Source organism: Scyliorhinus torazame, chromosome 1 (genome assembly GCF_047496885.1).
Source record: "Scyliorhinus torazame isolate Kashiwa2021f chromosome 1, sScyTor2.1, whole genome shotgun sequence".
In the NCBI taxonomy this organism is placed as follows: Eukaryota; Metazoa; Chordata; class Chondrichthyes; order Carcharhiniformes; family Scyliorhinidae; genus Scyliorhinus; species Scyliorhinus torazame.
In genome coordinates this window covers 164,626,226-164,646,050 of record NC_092707.1, presented here as the reverse complement: position 1 = coordinate 164,646,050, position 19,825 = coordinate 164,626,226, and the positions used below count along the sequence as shown (strand labels likewise).

The 19,825-nt window shown below is 43.6% G+C and overlaps 1 protein-coding gene across 2 annotated transcripts in view; it reads left to right on the top strand.

Moving 5' to 3' along the window:
• The first annotated feature begins 14,080 nt into the window (after positions 1 to 14,080).
• maco1b (macoilin 1b) overlaps positions 14,081 to 19,825 on the top strand; it is a 176,731-nt gene continuing 170,986 nt past the window's right edge. Inside the window, exons 1-2 of one of the 2 annotated variants that reach the window (XM_072501100.1) lie at positions 14,081 to 14,099; positions 14,304 to 14,425. In XM_072501100.1, coding sequence (XP_072357201.1) covers positions 14,346 to 14,425 — 80 coding nt within the window. In that variant the 5' untranslated portion in view covers positions 14,081 to 14,099; positions 14,304 to 14,345. Of the gene's footprint in view, positions 14,100 to 14,204; positions 14,426 to 19,825 lie in introns of those variants that run through there. The other variant, XM_072501099.1, reaches the window with a different exon arrangement.

Below are 19,825 nucleotides of genomic sequence, written 5' to 3'. Positions count from 1 at the left end.
GAACCCTGGAATGTAGTCCATCCAGTCCAGGTGATTTATCCACCTTCAGATATTTCAGCCTCCTCAGCACCTTCTTGTTAGTGATGGTCACTTCACTCACCTCTGCCCCCTGATTCTCATGAAGTTCGGGTGTCCCACTGGTGTCTTCCACTGTGAAGACTGATACAAATACCTATTCTGTTCCTTTGCCATTTCCATGTTCCCATTCAATTTCTCCAGCTTCATTTTCCAGTGGTCCAATGTTTATTTTTGCCTCTCTTCCCAATCCTCTGGCTTCCCACTAATCCTCACCATTTTGAATGCTTCCTCTTTTTCTATTATGCTGTCCCTGACTTCCCTTGTCAGCCTTTGTTGCCTCAACTTCCACTTAGCATGTTTCCTTCTCCTTGGGATGAATTTCTGTTGTGCCTCCATAAATAATCCCCCAAAACTCCTGCTATTGCTGTCCCACCGTCTTCCCTGCTCCGCTCCCCTTCCAATCAATTCTGGCCAGCTTCCCCCTCATGTCTTTGTAGTTACTTTTACTGAATTGTAAAAGCATTACAACTGATTCCAGCTTCTCCCTCTCAAACTGCAGAGTGAATTCTATTATACTGTGGTCACTGCCCTCTAAGAAATCCTTCACATTAAGTTCCCAAATCAAGTCTGCCCCATTACACATCACCAAATCCAGAATTGCATGTTCCCTACTGTGCTCTACCACAAGCTGCTCAAAAAAACCATCTCTTAGACATTCCACAAATTCCTTTTCTTGGGATACACTACCAACTTGATTTCCCCAGTCCACCTGCATATTGAAGTCCCCCATGATTGTAGTGATGCTTATAATATTGCCTTTCTTCTCTGCTTTTTCTATCTCCTGATTTATTTTTTGCCCCACATCCTGACTACTGCTCGGGAGCCTGTACATAACTCTCATCAAGGTCTTTTTTCCTTTGTGATTCCTCAACTCTACCCACAGACCCACAGAGATTCTATGCCTTCTGATCATATATCGCTTCTTCCTATCGATTTAATTAAATTTCTTACTAACAAGGCAACCCCGCCCCCTCTGCCCATCTGTCTGACCTTTCAATAGCACACATGTCCTTGGATATTTAGATTCCAGCCCTGATCCCCTTGCAGCTACGTCTGTGATATCCACAACATCATACCCGCCAATTACCATGTGCGTTACAAGCTCATTTACCTTATTTCATACACCGCGTACATTTAGGTACACCACCCTCAGTCCTGCGTTGACTATCCACCCTCTTCTCATAGTTATCCCCTTATTTGCTGTGCCTGAAGTTAGATTCCTGCCACTTTCCATACTCTGTTCTATTTCTTGTCCTGGAAACTTTACGAACTTCTCCTGAGCCCTCGGACCATTTAACTTATTTAAAGTCCTCATCATTAACCTGCATTCCTAGAGACGAGGGCACTGTTGAAATGAATGCCACTGCCACAAGAGATTGTTGGGTGGGGGGTGGAGTTGAGAAGAGGTTCGGAGGATGTGTAAATAGTTAATGTTTTTTTTTAAATAATATTTTATTGAAAATTTTTGGTCAACCAACACAGTACATTGTGCATCCTTTACACAACATTGTAACAATACAGATAATAATGACCTTTTTTAAATTTAAACAAAAACAACAACAAATAAATAAATATTAAATAACAAAAAATAAAAACTAGCCCTAATTGGCAACTGCCTTGTCTCAGGCCACAACCCCCCCCCCCCATCCCCCCCCCCCCCATCCCTCCCCCCCCCCCCCCCCCCAAGTCCTGGGCCGCTGCTGCTGCCTTCTTTGTTCTCCCCTATCTATCTTTCCGCAAGATATTCGACGAACGGTTGCCACCGCCTAGTAAACCCTTGAGCCGACCCCCTTAGGACGAACGTAATCCGCTCTAACTTTATGAACCCCGCCATATCATTTATCCAGGTCTCCACCCCCGGGGGCTTGGCTTCTTTCCACATTAGCAATATTCTGCGCCGGGCTACTAGGGACGCAAAGGCCAAAACATCGGCCTCTTTCGCCTCCTGCACTCCCGGCTCTTGTGCAACCCCAAATATAGCCAACCCCAGCTTGGTTCGACCCGGACTCCTACTACTTTCGAAAGCACCTTTGTCACCCCCATCCAAAACCCCTGTAGTGCCGGGCATGACCAAAACATATGGGTATGATTCGCTGGGCTTCTCGAGCACCTCGCACACCTATCCTCCACCCCAAAAAATTTACTGAGCCGTGTTCCAGTCATATGTGCCCTGTGTAATACCTTAAACTGAATCAGGCTTAGCCTGGCGCACGAGGACGACGAGTTTACCCTGTTTAGGGCATCTGCCCACATCCCCTCCTCAATCTCCTCCCCTAGCTCTTCTTCCCATTTCCCTTTTAGTTCGTCCATCATAGTCTCCCCTTCGTCTCTCATTTCCCTATATATATCCGACACCTTACCGTCCCCCACCCATTTCTTTGAGATGACTCTGTCCTGCACCTCTTGTGTCGGGAGCTGCGGGAATTCCCTCACCTGCTGCCTCGCAAAAGCCCTCAATTGCATGTACCTGAATGCATTCCCTTGGGGCAACCCATATTTCTCGGTCAGCGCTCCCAGACTCGCAAACTTCCCATCCACAAATAGATCTTTCAATTGCGTTATACCTGCTCTTTGCCACATTCCATATCCCCCATCCATTCCCCCCGGGGCAAACCTATGGTTGTTTCTTATCGGGGACCCCCCCAGTGCTCCGGTCTTTCCCCTATGTCGTCTCCACTGTCCCCAAATCTTCAGTGTAGCTACCACCACCGGACTCGTGGTATAGTTCCTTGGTGAGAACGGCAATGGGGCTGTCACCATAGCCTGCAGGCTGGTCCCCCTACAGGACGCCCTCTCTAATCTCTTCCACGCCGCTCCTTCCTCCTCTCCCATCCACTTACTCACCATTGAAATATTAGCGGCCCAATAATACTCACTTAGGCTCGGTAGTGCCAGCCCCCCCCTATCCCTACTACGCTGTAAGAATCCCTTCCTCACTCTCGGAGTCTTCCCGGCCCAAACAAAACCCATAATACTCTTTTCTATCCTTTTGAAAAAAGCCTTCGTGATCACCACCGGGAGACACTGAAACACAAAAAGGAATCTCGGGAGGACCACCATCTTAACTGCCTGCACCCTCCCTGCCATTGACAATGCTACCATATCCCATCTCTTGAAATCTTCCTCCATCTGTTCCACCAACCGCGTCAAATTTAGCCTGTGCAATGTGCCCCAATTCTTAGCTATCTGGATCCCCAGGTAACGAAAGTCTCTTGTTACCTTCCTCAACGGTAGGTCTTCTATTTCTCTACTCTGCTCCCCTGGATGCACCACAAACAGCTCACTCTTTCCCATGTTCAATTTATACCCTGAAAAATCCCCAAACTCCCCAAGTATCCGCATTATTTCTGGCATCCCCTCCGCTGGATCCGCCACATATAGTAGCAGATCATCCGCATATAAAGATACCCGGTGTTCTTCTCCTCCCCTAAGTATTCCCCTCCATCCCTTGGAACCTCTCAGCGCTATCGCCAGGGGCTCAATCGCCAGTGCAAACAGTAATGGGGACAGAGGACATCCCTGCCTTGTCCCTCTATGGAGCCGAAAATATGCCGATCCCCGTCCATTCGTGACCACACTCGCCACTGGGGCCCTATACAACAGCTGCACCCATCTAACATACCCCTCTCCGAACCCAAATCTCCTCAACACCTCCCACAGATAATCCCACTCCACTCTATCAAATGCTTTCTCGGCATCCATCGCCACTACTATCTCCGTTTCACCCTCTGGTGGGGCCATCATCATTACCCCTAACAACCTCCGTATGTTCGTGTTCAGCTGTCTCCCCTTCACAAACCCAGTTTGGTCCTCATGAACCACCCCCGGGACACATTCCTCTATTCTCATTGCCATTACCTTGGCCAAGACCTTGGCATCTACATTGAGGAGGGAGATTGGTCTGTAGGACCCGCATTGTAGCGGATCCTTTTCCTTCTTTAAAAGAAGCGATATCGTTGCTTCTGACATAGTCGGGGGCAGTTGTCCCCTTTCCTTTGCCTCGTTGAAGGTCCTCGTCAGTAGCGGGGCGAGCAAGTCCAAATATTTTCTGTAAAATTCAACTGGGAATCCGTCCGGTCCCGGGGCCTTTCCCGTCTGCATGTTCCTAATTCCTTTCACCACTTCTTCTACCGTGATCTGTGCTCCCAATCCCATCCTTTCCTGCTCTTCCACCTTGGGAATTTCCAGCCGATCCAAAAACTCCATCATTCTCTCCCTCCCATCCGGGGGTTGAGCTTCATACAATTTTTTATAAAATGTCTTAAACACTTCATTCACTCTCTCCGCTCCCCGCTCCGTCTCTCCATCTTCGTCTCTCACCCCCCCTATTTCCCTCGCTGCTCCCCTTTTCCTCAATTGGTGTGCCAGCAATCTGCTCGCCTTCTCTCCATATTCATACTGTACACCCTGCGCCTTCCTCCATTGTGCCTCTGCAGTGCCTGTGGTCAGCAAGTCAAATTCCACATGCAGCCTTTGCCTTTCCCTATACAGTCCCTCCTCCGGTGCTTCCGCATACTGTCTGTCCACCCTCAAAAGTTCTTGCAACAACCGCTCCCGTTCCTTACTCTCCTGCTTCCCTTTATGTGTCCTTATTGATATCAGCTCCCCCCTAACCACCGCCTTCAACGCCTCCCAGACCACTCCCACCTGAACCTCCCCATTGTCATTGAGTTCCAAGTACTTTTCAATGCATCCCCTCACCCTTAAGCACACCCCCTCATCCGCCATTAGTCCCATATCCATTCTCCAGGGTGGACGCCCTCTTGTTTCCTCCCCTATCTCCAAGTCTACCCAGTGTGGGGCATGATCCGAAATGGCTATAGCCGTATATTCCGTTCCCCTCACCCTCGGGATCAATGCCCTACCTAACACAAAAAAGTCTATGCGTGAATAGACTTTATGGACATAGGAGAAAAACGAGAACTCCTTACTCCTAGGTCTACTGAATCTCCACGGGTCCACCCCTCCCATCTGCTCCATAAAATCCTTAAGCACCTTGGCTGCTGCCGGCCTCCTACCAGTCCTGGACTTCGACCTATCCAGCCTTGGTTCCAACACCGTGTTAAAGTCTCCCCCCATTATCAGCTTTCCGGTCTCTAGGTCTGGGATGCGTCCTAGCATTCGCCTCATAAAATTGGCATCGTCCCAATTCGGGGCATACACGTTTACCAACACCACCATCTCTCCCTGTAATTTGCCACTCACCATCACGTATCTGCCCCCGTTATCCGCCACTATAGTCTTTGCCTCGAACATTACCCGCTTCCCCACTAATATAGCCACCCCCCTGTTTTTCGCATCCAGCCCCGAATGGAACACCTGCCCTACCCATCCTTTGCGCAACCTAACCTGATCTATCAGTTTCAGGTGCGTTTCCTGTAACATGACCACATCTGCTTTAACTTTCTTAAGGTGTGCGAGTACTCGTGCCCTCTTTATCGGCCCGTTAAGCCCCCTCACGTTCCACGTGATCAGCCGAGTTGGGGGGCTTCCCACCCCCCCCCTTGCCGGTTAGCCATCATCTTTTTCCAGCTTCTCGCCCAGTTCCCACGCGGCTGTATTTCTCCCAGACGGTGCCCCCCCGCCCATCCTTTCCCGCACCCACTCCCCCCTTTCCCCAGCAGCAGCAACCCAGTAATTCCCCCCTCCCCCCCCCCGCTAGACCCCCCGCTAGCGTAATTACTCCCCCCATGTTGCTCCCAGAAGTCAGCAAACTCTGGCTGACCTCGGCTTCCCCCCGTGATCACGGCTCGCCCCGTGCGGCGCCCCCTCCTTCCTGCTTCTCTATTCCCGCCATAATTATCATAGCGCGGGAAATAGTTAATGTTAATGAGTAGAATGAAAGACTTGGGAGAGATGTAGTTTAATGGGTGAACAGCTATTATGATGTAGAGATGCCGGCGTTGGACTGGGGTGAGCACAGTAAGAAGTCTTACAACACCAGGTTAAAGTCCAACAGGTTAGTTTCGATGTCACTAGCTTTCGGAGCGCTGCTCCTTCCTCAGGTGAATGAAGAGGTATGTTCCAGAAACATATATATAGACAGATTCAAAGATGCCAGACAATGCTTGGAATGCGAGCATTAGCAGGTGATTAAATCTTTACAGATCCAGATTATGTTAATAGCTGTTGTACATCATTAGTGATGTCAGATCATGTGTCTCTAGAACTCAGAAGGAGATCACTCTGCCATCTATTCCTGTATACAGTTGTATATAGTTAACAAACATTTGGAAGTTCCTGTGTGCCTTGTTTCTAATAGTCTCTGTTAAGCTTGCCCTGAGCTTTTTTCTGATATTACTTCACTACCCAGGTGGTACCTTGCACCAATCAGATCATTTGAAAGTAAATGTTGACTTTTTAAGCCAGTATTACATTTTCTTAACCAATGTATTACATGATTTATAAATACAACATTCTGTCATTTGCTATTTTTCTTCCAATTTCCTCTTTAGATCCCCCTACACATTTCCTATTAAATCTTTAACCCAACAATTTTCCACACCCCTGTAATCAAGATCTGGTCAAATTTCATCCCAACATTTTTCAGATCTGGGGTGAAATTCTCCGGAAACGGTGCGACGTCCGCCGACTGGTGCCCAAAACAGCGCAAATCAGTCGGGCATCGCGCCACCCCAAAGGTGCGGAATGCTCCGCATCTTTGGGGGCCGAGCCCCAACCTTAAGAGACTAGGTCGGCGCCGGACGAATTTCCGCCCCGCCAGCTGGCGGAAAAGGCCTTTGGTGCCCCGCCAGCTGGCGCGGAAATGACATCTCTGGGCGGCGCATGCGCGGGAGCGTTAGCGGCTGCTGACGGCATTCCCGCGCATGCGCAGTGGAGGGAGTCTCTTCTGCCTCCGCCATGGTTGGAGGCAGAAGGGAAATAGTGCCCCCACGGCACAGGCCCGCCCGTGGATCGGTGGGCCCCGATCGCGGGCCAGGCCGCTGTGGGGGCATCCCCCGGGGCCAGATCGCCCCGCGCCCCCCCCCAGGACCCCGGAGCCCGCCCACGCCGCCGTGTCCCACCGGTAAGGTAGGTGGTTTAATCTACGCCAGCGGGACAGGCATTTTAGCGGCGGGACTTCGGCCCAATCGGGCCGGAGAATCGCGGGGGGGGGGGGGGGGGGGGGGGGGTGGCCGCCAACCGGCGCGGCGCGATTCCCACCCCCGCCGAATCTCCGGTGCCGGAGACTTCGGCAACCGGCGGGGGCGGGATTCACGCCAGCCCCCAGCGATTCTCTGACCCGGCGGGGGGTCGGAGAATCTCACCCCTGAAGTGAAGAATGTGCATTTGTGCAAATACAGCAAATCAAATGCATGTTTCTGCTAATGATTGCACCACTCCTTATAGTCTGGTGCTTATTCCTGCTGCAGTGTACTCATTTCCTCAGCCACTTCTGCTTCTGGAATGATAGAAAATAGATTAATGAGGAAAATACATAGAAAGGTATTTACAAATTGTGACTGATGCAGTGAAAAAAGAGCAACAGATAGATGTTGCAAGAATAACAGATGGATTGACTTCAACAGAGAGAAAAGATTAAAAATTACACATGCAAAACCATATAATGGCTCCTTCGGAACTCCAAACTTCCTGGCATAAATATGCATATTAGTGTAGTGATATTCAGATATAAATATACGTGATCAATGTATGTAAATGCAGTACAGTCATTTCAACACTAGATGTCTCACAATCAGATACTATAAAACCGGATTCCCGCTCTTTTTAGTTAGTTAGAGAGTCTGATCCAGAACAGTGAACAAGCAAGACATAGAATAGCTAGAGTGAGAGAAGTTAGAACTAGTTTGTTATAATAGTGTATAGTTATCTGTATTGTACTTTATTTCTTTATAGTTAGTTTAGTATTGAGTAAAAGGACTCACAGTTTGTTATTTTATTACTCATTAAATAGTTCATCTTTCAACAAGAAGACTATTGGTCATTTTATCATCATGGTGGATTCAAGAGTAATACATATATTTTAGATAAGTCATTATTTAAAATATAACATGGTACCAACAAGTTTTAAATCTTTTAAGATAGACTAACGAAGATTTAGTATAGAAAAGAAGGAAAAAGAAAAATCAGATTCAACTCTTCGACTATAGCAATCATCGCAACTTTGAAAACTTTGACGCAAACAACATATCAATGGACCAAGTTCAAGCACCAATACATCTAAAGACCACTGGTAATTTAAATTTAAATTGGAAGTTGTTCAAGCAACAATTTCAACTTTACCTAGAAACTACTGATTTAAGTGCAGCGCCAGAAGCTAGAAGGGTCGCATTATTTCTATCCCTTGCAGGACAGCAAGCAATCAAAATATTCAACTCATTTAATTTTAGTGCTGGTGAAGATAAAACTAAATTTGATCAAGTGATAGCGAAGTTTGATGAACACTGTAAAATGCAGACAAATGAGATTTTACAACGACTGAAATTTCATCAGAGAATTCAAAGAACTGGTGAACCTGTGAATAATTTCATTTCAGATCTCAAGATCTTAGCTAAAACGTGTAATGATGAAAATCTACATGATTCACTTGTCAGAGATCAAATAGTATATGGTATACTTGATGATAATGTCAGAGAAGCGTTAATTCGTCAAAATGATTTAATTCTACAAGTTGCGATTGACAAATGTATATCAGCAGAACAGACCCGAAGCCAGTATCTAGCATTTTATCCTAAAGAAAAAAGCACAAATCTCTACCACAAGGCAGAGAAAATTAAAATGGTGTCGCAAGCAAAGCAGAAATCTGCGAGGAACGGAAACTATCCTCTGCAAGCATTTTTGACCTCTGCACATGCACGCTACGCACCAAAATGCGAGATGCTCAAGAAGAAGTCTGCGCATGCATGTACGTCACAATTACATCATGACGACAACATAATTCATGTCACAGATGTGGTAACGCCCACTTAAAGGAGAATTGTCCAGCTTTTGGAAAACAATGTTTAAAATATCAGAAACTCAACCATTATGCTTCACAGTGTCAATCAACTGCTACATGCATTCCTCCTACACACAAAAAGTATCACAAAGTACGAGCTGTGGACAAAACAGAAGAAATCAACACTCAAGAAGATTTCACGGAAGATGACAATATTTTATCATCAGAAAATACTTTCTTCATTGGTGTAGTTGATTTGTCCATCAAGCATGATCTACAAGCAAGCAAAGATCATCTTAAAACAATGAAGTTACTTCATCAAGAGTCTGAGACAAATCTTCAAGCAACGGAAGAACAAAAAAGTCAACACAGTAAGCAACGAATGGATGACTACTGTGTATATTAACACTATTCCAATCATTTTGAAATTGGATGCCGGCGCCTCGGCGAATCTTTTGAATTCCAAGGACCTGTCCAAGATCAAGAGTCATTATGAAATGATTCCTCCAGAATGCTCATTGCGTGATTACAATGGCAACCCCATTTTTTCACATGGATCCTGCTACCTAAGTGTCACAAACAGAGACATTCAACAATAAGTAAGGTTCGAGATTGTCAATGATACTCGTTCATCATTACTTGGAGCACAAGCATGCAAAGATTTGCAATTCATACAGAGAATCTTCATGAATACCTGTGAAACAAGTACGGTCACTGATGATGTTCAGCAACTCTTACACCAATACCCAAATGTTTTTCAAGGTATGGGCACTTAACCTTTTCAGTACAAAATCCAACTGAAAAAGGATGCCAAATTAGTGACCATCCACCTAGACATGTTCCTGCTCCACTTAAAGATCAACTGAAAGCTGAATTGTCAAGACTTCAAACTCAAGGAATAATTTCTAAGGTTACTCAACCTACTGACTTGGTAAGCTCCCTAGTCTGTGTAAAAAAACCTACAGGTGAAATAAGAATCTGTATGGACCCAAAAGATCTCAATAGAAATATCAAGACAGAGCATTATCCAATACCAAAGAAAGAAGATATCACTGCTGAGATGGCAAATGCTAAAATATTTACCAAGCTTGATGCGTCTCAAGGATTTTGACAGATGCAATTAGAAGACTCCAGTAAACTTCTTTGTACTTTTAATACACCTTTTGGAAGGTACTGTTTCAATAGGATGCCTTTTGGTATTATATCTGCTTCTGAAATTTTTCACAGAACAATAGAACAGATGACCGAGAACATAGAAGGAGTTTGGGTTTATGTTGACGACATAATCGTCTGGTCAACAACGCCTGAAGAGCATATCAAGCGTCTAGCGTCTTCAGGAGGTTTTCAAGAGAATTGACGACTATGTTTTAAAGTTAAACCAGGCCAAGTGCATGTTTGCCGCTTCATCTTTAAGATTCCTAGGTGACAACATAACGGCTGAAGGCATAAAACCAGATCTATACAAAATGCAAGCTATCAAGGCAATGGAAATTCCTAAAGATAAGAAGGCAGTCTTACGTTTTCTCGGATTTGTCAACTTTCTAGGAAAGTTCATTTCAAATCTATCCGCGCGAACAACTGCTCTACGTCAATTGATAAGAAAGAACACAGAATTCATCTGGACTGACAAACATACTGCAGAATGGACTGATTTGAAACAACAATTGACACAAGCTCCATGCTTATCATTTTTTGATCCTACAAAACCAACCAAAATTTCAACTGATGCAAGTAAAAACGGCATAGGTGCTGTTTTACTGCAACAAGACCATTTGATAGTTGGGTTCCTATTGCCTATGCATCAAGATCAATGACTGACACTGAATGTAGGCACGCCCAAATCGAAAAAGAGTGTCTAGGGTTAGTCACGGAGATTTCCAAATTCCACGACTATGTTTATGGTCTACCCAAATTCACAGTAGAAACTGACCATCGTCCACATCATAGAACAAAACTTAAATGACATGACTCCAAGACTTCAACGTTTAATGATGAAATTGAGAAGTTACGATTTCGCACTGAAGTATACACCGGGTAAAGAATTAGTAATTGCTGATACTTTATCTAGGTCAGTCAACAGACATTCTCCAAGAAGAATCCATCAATGATGTTGATTCACATTTGCAACTATTCAAAGAATTACTACCTGTATCGATGTCAAATTTCAGCAAATTCGCATTGAAACACAGAAAGATACCACGTTGATGTAAGTTATGAAACATCTTCAAGAAGGATGGCCCAAAGGTAATTGTCCGCAATATTAATCCATTCAGTCAGAATTGACTATTGTAGATGGTATACTGCTGAGATAAGATCGCATTGTAAATCCACAAAGCATGCATTCTGAAATGCTGTCGAGATTACATGAAGGTCATCTAGGCATTGAAAAAAGTAGAAGACATGCCAAACAGTCTATCTATTGGCCTGGTATCAACAATGATATTGCGAACATGATATTGTCATGTTCAACATGTCAATCCCATCAAAATCAGCAATGCAAAGAACCACTGCAACTATATGGTCTAGTAACATCACCATGGATCAAGGTTGGTGCGGACCTTTTTCACTTTTTTGGAAAAGACTATCTTGTAGTCATTGACTATTTTCCCAATTTTCCTGAGTTAGTGAAACTGAACGACATCACATCCAACAATGTCATTAAGGCATGCAAGGAGATATTTGCCAAACATGGTATTCCCAGTATCGTAATGTCTGACAATGGCCCTTGTTTCTCAAGTCATGAATGGCATGATTTCGCATTGAAATACAACTTTCAACATGTTACTTCAAGTCCACATTTTCCGAATTCAAATGGAAAAGCAGAAAAAGGTGTTCACATCATGAAACAGCTACTTAGCAAATCTAAAGAATCTGATTCTGATTTTTACTTAGCTTTACTCAATTACAGAACATCTCCTCTATCAACAGGCTTATCTCCATCTCAAATGTTATACAACAGAGTGTTGAGGACAACATTACCTCAATTACACTTTTCTGCTCAAGAACAACAAATTCTTTTTAAAAGAATGCAATAACAGAAAATGAGTCAGAAAAGATATTTTGATCAACATTCGAAAGAACTGTCTACACTAACTGATGATGATATAGTTAGATTCAGACTTCCTGAAGGAGGTTGGTCTGACAAAGCTCACATAATTAGGCAATTCTTACCAAGATCTTATCTGATCAGAACTTCCAATGGAACCATTCTAAGAAGAAATAGAAGAGATCTACTTCAAGTCAAAGATACTGTCAACATTTTTCCAGATCTTGATTTGAACCAGACTTTCCAAACAACTTGAAAGAAGAATGCAATCAAATGTACTGATTCACAACGAACTGAAGAATTCTTCATCACCTTTGAAGTTGAGAAGATCGACAAGGAGAAGAAGACCTAATCGTCTGAATTTGTGAACTTTTTCAATAATCTAGTGATTACTGTGTACTGTTTACACTGCATTTCTTATGTAAATTTTCTTTTCAGATGTTTCAAAGAAAATATTAAAAAGAAAGGGGGATGTTGTGATATTCAGATATCAATATACATGATCAATGTATGTAAATGCAGTACAGTCATTTCAACACTAGATGTCTCACAATCATTTACCATAAAACCGGATTCCCGCTCTTTTTAGTTAGTTAGAGAGTGTGACCCAGAACAGTGAACAAGCAAGACATAGAATAGCTAGAATGAGAGAAGTTAGAACTAGTTTGTTATAATAGTGTATAGTTATATAGTTATCTGTATTGTACTTTATTTCTTTATAGTTAGTATTGAGTAAAAGGACTCACAGTTTATTATTTTATTACTCATTAAATAGTTCATCTTTCAACAAGAAGACTATTGGTCATTTTATCATCCTGGTGGATTCAAGAGTAATATATATATTTTAAATAAGTCATTATTTAAAATATAACAATTAGGTGCAGCCAAAATAATCACATGGCACCACAGTGCTAAAGCTGTGTCCTCCTTTATTTAAATAATCACAATTCAGAATTGCACAACGCCATCCTGAAGCAGCACAACACACAGAACAAGTCCAAATTCAGCTTTGGTGGTCTGCCCATCACCAGGAGAATCATCAACAACTGCTACGAATGTGGCATCAGATCAAGTGGCTGATGTAGAACACTGCATTTCACACCTGAAACGACCCACGAGCATTGGCACATTAAACTGAGTAGGCAAGCAATAGTTTAGAAACGTGGGTGTCAACTTTGGAATAAGGGTGAGTTGGAAGATCTACAATTGTTTCAGATGTCATCACTGTTATATATTTCAGCAAAAAACCCTATGTGCTTTAATTTCAATTGTAGACCAATATCCAAGTAGTTGGTGCACAAAAGCAGTTTGCCAGGCTGCTTTTGACAAAAGGTTCCAGCGTCTGTATGTGTTCAACCCATGCTGGGAAGCCACCTCTGGATCAGATTCTGGTGTGACAGCTCAGCATAATAAATTATATATGAATTCACTGTTGTAAACTAACGCATAGATATTCGCTCCTATTTAGGAAACGAATTCAATTTAATTTTGCTGCACACAACACTTGCATTTTAGCCCCACCACCCTGACCTCAACTTGAGGCACAACCTGCATACGTGGAAGTATATGCATACTCCCCAAGCAATGCGCCTCCCAGAGACACCACAACCGAACCTGGCTGTTGCTGTTGCTGCTGCTGCGATAGCCTCCCGCCCCCTCGGCGGCCGCCGGCCATTGGTTCGGCGAGCTTGATTGACACTGTCCGGCGGGTGCCGATTGCTCAGAGTCTGCGCCAATTATACCCACTAAGCTTGTATGACGCTTTGAAGTCAGCGCGCCTGCGTGATATCTCCCTGTGTGTGTGTCTCTCTGCCCCCCAACAACCTGACGTCTCAAAGTGCCCGCCCTTTACGTTCGTCTATTGGGTCTTCCTGGATGATTGACAGCAACCCGGTTCGGGAGCCGCCAGCGCTGATTGGCGCACCGACATGGCAATCAGCGGGACCGGCTTGCGATTGGGCAATCCGGCCTTGTTAATCACAGTGACCAAGACAGACAAGCGGCCAAAGTCCCGCCCCCTCCCCTCCGCCAGCCAAGAGACAGGAGAAAAAAAAATATTGGCTTGGACCGAAAGGGGTTGGTTTCATTTGATTTAATTCTTTGTTTGAAAGGAGAAGAAAACGGATGGAGAGTGAGAGAGGGGAGGGGGGGGAGAAAAGAAGAAGAATCGGGGGAGAGGGGGGGGTGGGTGAAAATATTATTTTCAGAATTTAAAATTATTCCAAATTAATTTATTTTTTCCCCCCCATTTTTATGTTAAAATTATTTTATTAAAAAAAGAGAAGGAAACTGTGTTGAAGAAGGGAAAGGCAGCGAAGGACAATGAAGAGGCGCAATGCTGATTGCAGCAAGATCAGGAGGCCGTTAAAACGGAACAGAATCACCGAGGGGATATACGGCAGGTAACAAAACAAAACCACAAAATGCAAACCTTCCACACGTTCAAAGACGTTTTAATGATGGTGATTATTATTTTGAAAGGAGTGATCACTCGCAGCACCCCCTCCGCCCCCCGTTCCGCTGTGGGGAAAGCGTTGGTTGGCGCTGACTCTGGGTGTGTTTCCTTTGCACTAGGCCGCGCAGAAGCCTGGGACTCGCGTAATAGAGAGTTTGGGGGGTGCAGAGCCAACATTATTTTCTTATTTAGGTTGTTCTGGAAACCTCCCTTTTAATTTTTTTGTGAAATATATATCTATACTGTAAATAATGTCAATGTGTGTGTGAACTGAGGTTTTCGAGCCCAGTGTTTGCCTCCTGTCGTGCTGCTGTTTCTAGTGACATTGCCATAAGAACAGAGTGGGGATATTGCTGCTGCTGCTCTTGAGTGACTTCAGTCAGAGCTGTCACAATATGGTCTCTTTCTGACCTGCCAGCTGAAGTTCCAATGCACCCCCCCCCCCCCCTCCAATGAATTGTACAATATTTCTGAAGTTTGTGTGCGGCATTACTTCTTTTGGCTTTGGAAATCAACTGTGCTCAATTCTGGAAAGTTTATACCCCTCCTTCTCCCCGTTCCAATTTTCTTTTGAAGAAAGGTCTTCACGTCAGCTCTTGGAAAGGGAGTAAACTCTTCTAGAATACTCAATACTCTGTGATTTTTCTTTTGGTTATCTCAGTAGGCAAATTATTCCCCCCCCCCCCCCAGTTTTATTTATGCTGTCACGTTCTACCGTTGTCAAGTTAGATAGTCTTTGGCATACTTTTGGACATTTTTGTTTTGTACAGGGAGGTATTATTGGTTATAGTTGTCAGTGTTGTTGAACAGCATAACTCTGGGGAATTTTAATACTTTGTCTATGTAAAAGTGTCTTGATTTAGTTCATTTTCTTTTTGGAGTGGAAATTTTACCATGAAATCTAATTATTCTTTCTCTCTTTCTCCCAATGCCACACATTATACTTTGGTACTCAATCTTGTGTTTTATTATTATCTTTGAGTGGCATTTTATCTTACTGAAATTTAGGTTACCTGGCAATGAAAATTAGCCTGATTCTTTTGCGTTTTATTTATCAAAATGATTATTTACAATCAAACATATTTATATGTGACACAGCTACAGTGCTCCAAGTCTGTATTATTGAATTTAAATAATCATTGGTTGCGAGTTATTTTTGAGCTACTGTTAGGTGGAGGAAAATCGCAGCTGAATTTATACACTGCAAGATACCACAAGCAGCAGTCAAGAGAATGCTTTTGGGGGGGGGGGGGGGGTAATGGATGAGCAATAAATGTTGGCCTGAATACTAGGAGAGCTGTCCTGTTCAAATAGTGCTGCTGACTCTTTTGTGTACACGTGATGGTAGAGATTCAGGTTTATGTCTGGTCTGAAATAAGGCATTTCCGATAGGGTAGCACTTCCTCAGTACTGCATTATAGAGTCTCAGTTTGGGTTGAGTACTCAAGTCTCTGGAGTGTGGCATGAAATCGCAGATTTCTGACTGTGAGATAGCTACTACTGACACAGGTGACGCTTGGTGTCCTTGAAACTCTGACCTGCACTTGGTAAGAGTTGAGAGGCTGTTGTCAACAAACAAGATCTTTCAACTGATATCTTTTTAATTGTATTTTTGCAGTTCTTAAATATTTACACTACAAATGTGGATGTTAATAGTTGAGCCTTTAAAAATCTGAGTGGATTATTTGAACAGCTGAGTGGCAATAATGTAAAGTTGTTGAAATTTTTGGTTAATGGTGCTGATGGTTTGATATCATCTAAGAGACTTTGTTCCCATCGGAAGTAATGTTACAAGTCACATTTTATTAATGAGAAATGAATTTTATTCAGGAACAATTAGAAACTGCAGCAATGTATTTAAGTGGGAAGGAGAAAACTGCCTTTAGTGTCCCATTTTAGTGCTTGAAAATATCAGTGCAAGTTTAGAACCGAAAAGCCTGAAGTTTGTTCCGCAATTCAGTTAGTTCCAATGTAGTTTCAGTTGGAAGTGACCGTTTGTATATCTTTCCCATGTAAGTGGTAGCATAGCCCATTATATATTGGACGTATTACAAATTGGGACAAAAATGTTATGTCAAACTAGTATTAAAAATGAATTCAACCAGCTTTTCGGTTGCCCTTCCCTTCCTCTATCTGAATTTTGGAAGACTTTTTCGAAATTTAGAGTACCCAATTCTTTTTTTTCCAATTTAGTGTGGCCAATTCACCTACCCTGCGCATTATTGGGTTGTGGGGATGAGACCCACGCAGGCATGGGGCGATTGTGCAAACTCCAAACGGACAGTGACCCGGGGCCAGGATGGAACCCGGATCCTCGGCGCTGTGAGACAGCAGTGCTAACCACTGTGCCACGTGCCGCCCCGAGAAGACTCCCTTTTTAATGGCAATCTAGAGTTCGGATGTCAAGTCACTAGGAAGCCCTGAACTTACTGGCATCTGACATTAGCATCAGTGCAAGGCATTAAACTGGTAGTATGGTTGGTGTGTGAATTTATCAGCAGTGAAATTGTGGCGCTGTACATATTTATTTCACTGACACTAATGTATTGAGTAGGTTTGCCCAAAATACTACTTGCTGCAGTAATATATATTATATGTAGATTCATTTGGTGTTTGTAATGAATAATATTCACATAAGATTAATTTAGGAGTTGCTCGACAAAGTTGCAGTAAAATAAACCCGCTTAAAAGTTGGTGTTGGCCAAAATTAAACTTGAATCTAGTTTTAATACCTGACAAGTCACACAGATACAGAAGGCTTGTTGGTACCCCACTGACAGCAAAGTGATTAACTGTTTGAAATCTGTATTGCTGCGCAGTGATTACACTATGTGTTACTGTTCACGATATTGCAATGCAAATTTGTTTAAAGTCTTTAAAATTCAAACTCCGTGACATGCTTTCAATTGCAAATTCACCTGCTAACCGTATCCATGCTGTGGAAAGTATAAATGAGCTAGCTTGTCCATTTTCATTGTAAAATTACTTTAGGTTCTTGAGATATTGGGGAGCCCCATGTAGGAAGACGCATCAGGTTCTTTAGTGCTTTGTCTTTGCCTATTCGTATGCGTGGGGAAAAGAAAATAGTTTGTTCCATCCAAATTAGTGTCGTTCAGCACCGGTGCAGGTCATTCATTTTCCTCCTGGAATGGCACAGAGTTCATATCACTGCTGTATTGAATCTGGTGGATAGTTAGCTTTTCAACTTCAGTGTAAACATATGTTGAAACTTTTAACTTGTTAACCTCAGGCTGAAATGAATTTAAATCATTTAGTCTTCTGACCTGTAATTTGTGCATGTTATTTATAAATCTTATAGAAAAATGCATGAAGGAAATCTGATCTAGAGGCTGTTTAAGGTTTACTTGACATGCAGAATAGAATAGTTAGTGCCTACTCATTTGGTTCATTGAAACCTGTTCAGACAGGTTGAGATGCTTGTCTTGCTTGTAATGCAAACTGTCATGAAAAATGTGAATGTAAATATATGGGGTTGGACCTAGCTGGAAAAGCTATGTTAATGATGCATGCTGTTATTAATAAGCAAATCGATAACAAGGTTAGGGATTGAGAGGTAAATCATGAATTGTGCCTTGCATAAACAGCATTTTGCCCTTGATTTCCATTACTTTGTGGAACTTGCCAGACTTACACATTAATTTCCCTTTTAAACTTACGGCAGAAAGTTGGAGCTGGAACTTAGCACAAGTATCTTTTTAACAAGTGATAATTGTTATAGAGGGCCCATCAACGTCTTTGGTGCAGGAAAGGAAAAATGTGAACTACTCCGCCATATCGTTAATTGTTAAGAGATATCGGGCAGCACGGTGGCGCAGTGGTAGCACTGCAGTCTCACGGTGCCGAGGTCCCAGGTTCGATCCCGGCTCTGGGTCACTGTCCGTGTGGAATTTGCACATTCTCCCCGTGTTTGCGTGGGTTTTGCCCCCACAACCCAAAGATGAGCAAGCTAGGTGGATTGAACACACTAAATTGCCCCTTAATTGGAAAAAATTTATTGGGTACTCTAAAATTAAAAAAAAATTAAAAATTGTTAGAGATTTAAAGTGTTTACAATTTTTTATTTACTATTTTTTGCTTTTTTAAAATCTATCTCTTTTCCTATTTCTCTTTCTTTAACTTGAATTCAGTCTCCTATGTTCCTGTTTCTTTCACAATCCTTATGAGAGAGACTGATGGACATACCTTTCACTATGATCCAAGGTGTTTCATTGCCCTTTGATGCCGCTGTAAGCTCACACCTCCAGCAAGTTACAGTGCAAAACATTACTCAGTATAAATGCGCAAGAGGCAGTTTCCTCGAGCAGTGTTTTTCAAACTTCTTTTCAGGTGACCCATTTTTACCCGCCGGCCGACCTGCACGACCCACGCCGGCCGGCCTGCGCAACCCACGCCGGCCGGCCTGCGCAACCCACGCCGGCCGGCCTGCGCGACCCACGCCGGCCGGCCTGCGCAACCCACGCCGGCCGGCCTGCGCAACCCACGCCGGCCGACCTGCGCGACCCACCATTTTCTCTTACCTTGTTTGTTGCTGACAAAAATGGAGGAAATGGTTTTGGGTCCCTTTGGCCCCAATGGTCCCTAGCCCACCCGGACTTGGAAAAAAAAAGGCTGCGACCATATAAAAACAAATGCAGCCGCACTGCGCATGCGTGCCCAATCATCGGTGCGCATGTGCAAAACTATGCGCATGTGCACCGATGATCGGGCACGCATACACAGTGTGGCCAAATTGTTAAAATCTGTTCCTGACCATTTTGACGGCCGCTCGCAGCCGGCATTATTAAAAGGCGGCTGTTGTGCGCCGATTTGAGCGATCGGGAGCGCTGCGACAGACGGCTCTGCAATCCTCCTGACACCCGCCCGCGAGTTTGACAATGCCTGTCCTAGGGTACACCACCTGACTTCCAGCTACAGCAAGACCGGGCCCTTAGATGTATTTTCCCCATAGTAGCACGGTTCCAAGATGATGGGCCTAGCATTGGAGCATATTGTAAGCGTTGGTTCTTTTTTTTTAAACAAATAATTATTTATACATTTTGAAATAAATCTTCTATCAACACTTTTTCTTGATAACGTACCTGTTGCAAATCTAATTTGTCCAAATCCAGCATGTTCTCATACAGGTTTCAACAAAGTCTTTATTTATTTAAAGTTCTTATTTATTTATATGTAAGCACCTTGTCAGTGATTGATGATCACTTCCTTAAATTTGTGTTTTTAAAAATAAATTTAGAGTACCTAATATTTTTTCCAATTTAAGGGGCAATGGGTTGGTTGGTGGGCGCATGTCGCACGCAGTGTGGTGGAGGTTTCGGGCCTGGAGGAC